We start from the raw sequence: 4,038 nt of genomic DNA on the forward strand, positions 1-4,038 counted from the left end.
TTTCATGATTAAGATACCGGTTAAACCGAAGAACAAACTAGAGTTTTGAATTACTATTTCATGATCAAGTCTTAATATTATTGTACATGGAACATGTTTAGGGTGATTAGGATAATCAATTTCTCCATCTCTTATGCCTTAGTACTTCAAACTACTTATTGATGTGCTTTGTGATCCTATTTTGTTGAGATGCACACTATGTTACGTAAGTCAGCTGCTTTTCATCCGGTAATTGTAGACTTCAACCGTGCATTTCCAATGCCATTTTTATAGGTAAACTGTTTGGCTTTCAATCCTTTTAATGAGTGGGTTCTGGCAACGGGTTCCACTGACAAGACTGTCAAGTTATTTGACATGCGAAGGATTTCTACCGCACTCCACAAATTTGACTGTCACAAGTAAGCAATATGGTTTCAAAGAGATCAGTACTGTATATCTATGGTCGAAAAGATTTACGCCTTGATAGAAGTGTGGCCAAAATATTTTGTTTGCTTAAACCTGCTGCAATTGCTCTACAGGGAGGAGGTTTTCCAGGTCGGATGGAACCCAAAGAACGAGACCATCTTAGCTTCGTGTTGTCTTGGTAGAAGACTGATGGTCTGGGATCTCAGCAGGTACTTTCTCATTAACCATTGCACATTTCTTTCCTGCTCGAGCAAATGCTGATGTGGTTATTTATGCCTTGACAGGATTAATGAAGAGCAGTCGTCGGAGGATGCTGAGGATGGACCACCGGAGCTCGTATTCATTCATGGTGGCCATACGAGTAAAATCTCCGACTTCTCATGGAACCCTTGTGAAGACTGGGTTGTTGCTAGCGTGGCGGAGGACAACATACTTCAAATATGGCAGATGTCTGAGAACATCTACCATGATGAAGATGATGTGCCTGTGAATGACGCCATGAAAGGCTCCTAGTTTCGGTTTTTTATTTATTTAACTAGCTTGTTTAGCTCTTCAATATCTTTCATGTGTTTCTTTCTTTGCACCTGTTGTATCATTTAACCATGGCTTCTATTTTATGAGAATGCAGCTGCTCTGCTCATGCTGTGTTGTTTTGCCCTTTTGTTTTTTAAGAGCCATAAATTTTAATGGTCACGTCAAGATGGACTCGAAGCTAAGACCTTTAATGTTTGTTTGGCAAGAAAGTAATATTGTCTGGGAATATGAATCCTGGGAGTATGATTCTTGACAGATTACTTGCCGGTATTTGGAAAAAACAAGAAAACTGTTAGGATTTTGAATTTTATATTTGACTCAAATTTGAATATTAATTGAGTTACCATTAAAAAACATTAAAAATATCTTATATTTATCATAATATTAAAATCTATATTTAAATTTTCTTAGTAGAAATTATTAAATTAATAACATAAAAAAAAACACACAATACATAACAAAATCAATGATAAGAAAAACTACAATCTGAATTTAATTAATTAAAACTAGAGTATAGATAAAAAGAAAAACGTAAATAATGTAAGTAGTGAGACTTAAGTAAAGAATAATTTCTAAATGACAAATAATCTAAAACTAATCTATCCAAGCAATTCAATTAGAAATATTTCTTTCTGAGAATGATCATCAAGAGTGAAAAAGTAATCCAATAAATTTGGATCTCGAACAAGTTTCATTGCAGCTCTTTGTCTTTGTGAGTGCGTTAAAACTTCAATTTTTTGCAGTTCCTCATTAAGCTTACGCCGATTATCCTTCCTTTCTTGATCAACTCCAACAATGCTTTCCATATACTTGCCCATTTGATCATTAGACTTATCCATGTTAGTAGTAAGTGTATCTGTCATGTACCTCAAACTTGAAATCAAGCCATCTGTACTTCTTCCTCTCTTTCGTTTAGAATTTTTTGAAGTTCCTTCACATCAAGAAGTTGTGTTTGGTAACATAATACGAACACTATCATCATCAGATTCTTCATCTGCTTGGTCCACATTTTGATCTCTTTCTAAGTCTTCAATCACATCTTTTGGAGCTTCAGCATTTAATCCAGTGGCTCTATCTTTGCCCAAACAAGTGCTAGTTGATCGTAATAAGGAAACGGATTGTTTCTCATAAACAAGTTTCAATAGGATCAACTGGCATATGATCTCTAATGTGGTTCTGAAGAAGACAACACGCCATTATAATTCTGTCTTGTTGCTTGATTGGATAAAAATTTGGATTTCTAATTATATCCCAACGCATTTTTAACATTCCAAAGCATCTCTCAATGACATTTCTTGCTGATGAGTGCTTCATATTAAAATATTCTTCTGGAGTTGTTGGTTGACGTCCAGTCCTCCATTCAGAAAGATGGTATCTTTGCCCTCTAAAAGGTGCAAGAAAGCCTTTGCCGTTTGTGTATCCCGCATCCACTAAATAGTAATAACCTAAAATTTTAGAATATAGTAAGTATATCATTGATATATATTAAATAAGAATATTAAAAGTGTATATCTTACATACCATCTTGTATTGGTAATCCATTTCTTCTACTTAAAGCATCTCGAAGCACTCTTCCATCAGCTGCTGAGCCTTCCCAACCCGCAAGCACATAAATAAATTGCATGTCTTGCGAACATACTCCTAAAACATTTGTAGAAGTATGACCTTTTCGATTTCGATATCTAGGTTTATCAACCTCAGATACTTTTACTTCAATGTGAGTACCATCAAGAGTTCCTATGCAATTCTACAAATTTAGATCCAATAGTTATAAATATATTTTTTTTATAATCATATAAGGTGAAATTTAAAAGTGTTTCTAATATACCTTAAACCATTTCCATTTGACATCAGAGGAATCCTCAGCTACAGGTGAAGGAACTTTTAGTAAATGACCTTGAAGCCTAAGAACTGAGCTCAATACCTTATTGAAATATCTACTAATTGTTTCTCCTAACCGCAAGAAATTAGTTTTCATTGTACGGTTCTTTTGATGATGAGCTAGTATGTATAAGAAAATAGCAACTTGCTCATCAACTGTCAGGTTTCTTGTAGCTCTTAGCCGTCCAATCGTTTGAAGCATGTTAACTAGCCTTCTAAACGTGTATCTATCCATACGTAATTGTTCATGACATGTGGTGTCACTCTCATAGATCAATTTGTGAATGTAACGAGATCGGTCTATCTCATTCACTGAACGTGCGGCCTTTAAATAATATTTTTGACAGTGATGTCTTATGAGAGTTGTAATCACAAGAATGATTCGCCTCAACACATCAATTCTCTCCATACGCCTACGAATAATAGGATATAAAAGCTTTCTTGAATTTATGTCTAATCTTGCCATCCTCTTAAAAAGATCCTGAAACTTAAGATTATACATTCATACATTCTACCAATCAAAATAATAACAAACAAAGTAATAACAATAAATCATGGCAACTGATAAATAAAGATAACGACATTGATTTCCTACCCAGGCCATGCACTTATCCTTTGCTAGACACCTAATAACAGATTCTCATTACCAATAAAATGAAACAAACATGGACGCGCACAGACAGCAACAACAGCTACACCAATACTATTGTTAAACAGAAGCAACTACAAAACAATAATTATACTATTCCAATTGCTTAAAGTTGAGTTGGCAATATGATTATGATATTAATTATAATTCCACAAAAAAAGGCTATAAGAAAAAAGATCAAAACTACATAGCTAATTAATACTCCCTCCGTCCCAGCTTTTAGTATCCAACTTTCCTTTTTTGGCCGTCCTACATTTTAGTATCCATTTCTATTTTTGGTAAAAGTAGGTGGGGCCCTTACTCCACTTTAATTATTTTAACTCACATAAAATATGGGACCCTTATTCCACTCACGACACACCAATCACTTTATTAAAACCCGTGCCATTCTCAACTGGATACCAAAAGCCGAGACGGAGGGAGTACATCGACTCTTTCAGATTTGACAGCAACAAATTATCAAATTTAAAGATGCATAACAGGTAGAAGCAGTAGCTGTAAATATAATTTGCTCAAAAATTAAGCCGGCGAAGGGCACTTTATAAGTCGCCATAAAAAGCAGATCATTA

General features: G+C 34.7%; 2 protein-coding genes across 2 annotated transcripts in view; one reads left to right on the top strand and one right to left on the bottom strand.

The window, feature by feature from the left end:
• Positions 1 to 1,045, top strand: part of LOC131018699 (WD-40 repeat-containing protein MSI1-like) — a 2,802-nt gene extending 1,757 nt beyond the window's left edge. Inside the window, exons 4-6 of the mRNA XM_057947414.1 lie at positions 274 to 398; positions 519 to 614; positions 690 to 1,045. Coding sequence (XP_057803397.1) covers positions 274 to 398; positions 519 to 614; positions 690 to 918 — 450 coding nt within the window. The 3' untranslated portion in view covers positions 919 to 1,045. The remainder of the gene's footprint in view (positions 1 to 273; positions 399 to 518; positions 615 to 689) is intronic.
• A 493-nt stretch (positions 1,046 to 1,538) lies between these two features.
• LOC131005864 (protein ALP1-like) lies at positions 1,539 to 3,055 on the bottom strand. Its single transcript, XM_057932969.1, has 5 exons — positions 2,768 to 3,055; positions 2,461 to 2,686; positions 2,073 to 2,384; positions 1,907 to 2,014; positions 1,539 to 1,795 (listed from the first exon to the last, which is right to left on the bottom strand). Exons 1-5 carry the CDS (start codon positions 3,053 to 3,055, stop codon positions 1,539 to 1,541), a joined length of 1,191 nt encoding a protein of 396 aa, XP_057788952.1.
• Between the last annotated feature and the right edge of the window lie 983 nt (positions 3,056 to 4,038).

This window comes from Salvia miltiorrhiza, chromosome 1 (assembly GCF_028751815.1).
Source record: "Salvia miltiorrhiza cultivar Shanhuang (shh) chromosome 1, IMPLAD_Smil_shh, whole genome shotgun sequence".
NCBI classification, from domain to species: domain Eukaryota; kingdom Viridiplantae; phylum Streptophyta; class Magnoliopsida; order Lamiales; family Lamiaceae; genus Salvia; species Salvia miltiorrhiza.

Bases quoted from the DNA above. Each gene is read 5' to 3' on its own strand.
- LOC131005864 (XM_057932969.1), bottom strand. From the start codon at position 3,055: ATGGATAGATACACGTTTAGAAGGCTAGTTAACATGCTTCAAACGATT. The intron at 2,687-2,767 runs GTATATTAGAAA...CTAAATTTGTAG, and splicing joins TCAAATGGAAATGGTTTAAG to AATTGCATAGGAACTCTTGA. The intron at 1,796-1,906 runs GTATTATGTTAC...GGTACATGACAG, and splicing joins ATCTGATGATGATAGTGTTC to ATACACTTACTACTAACATG.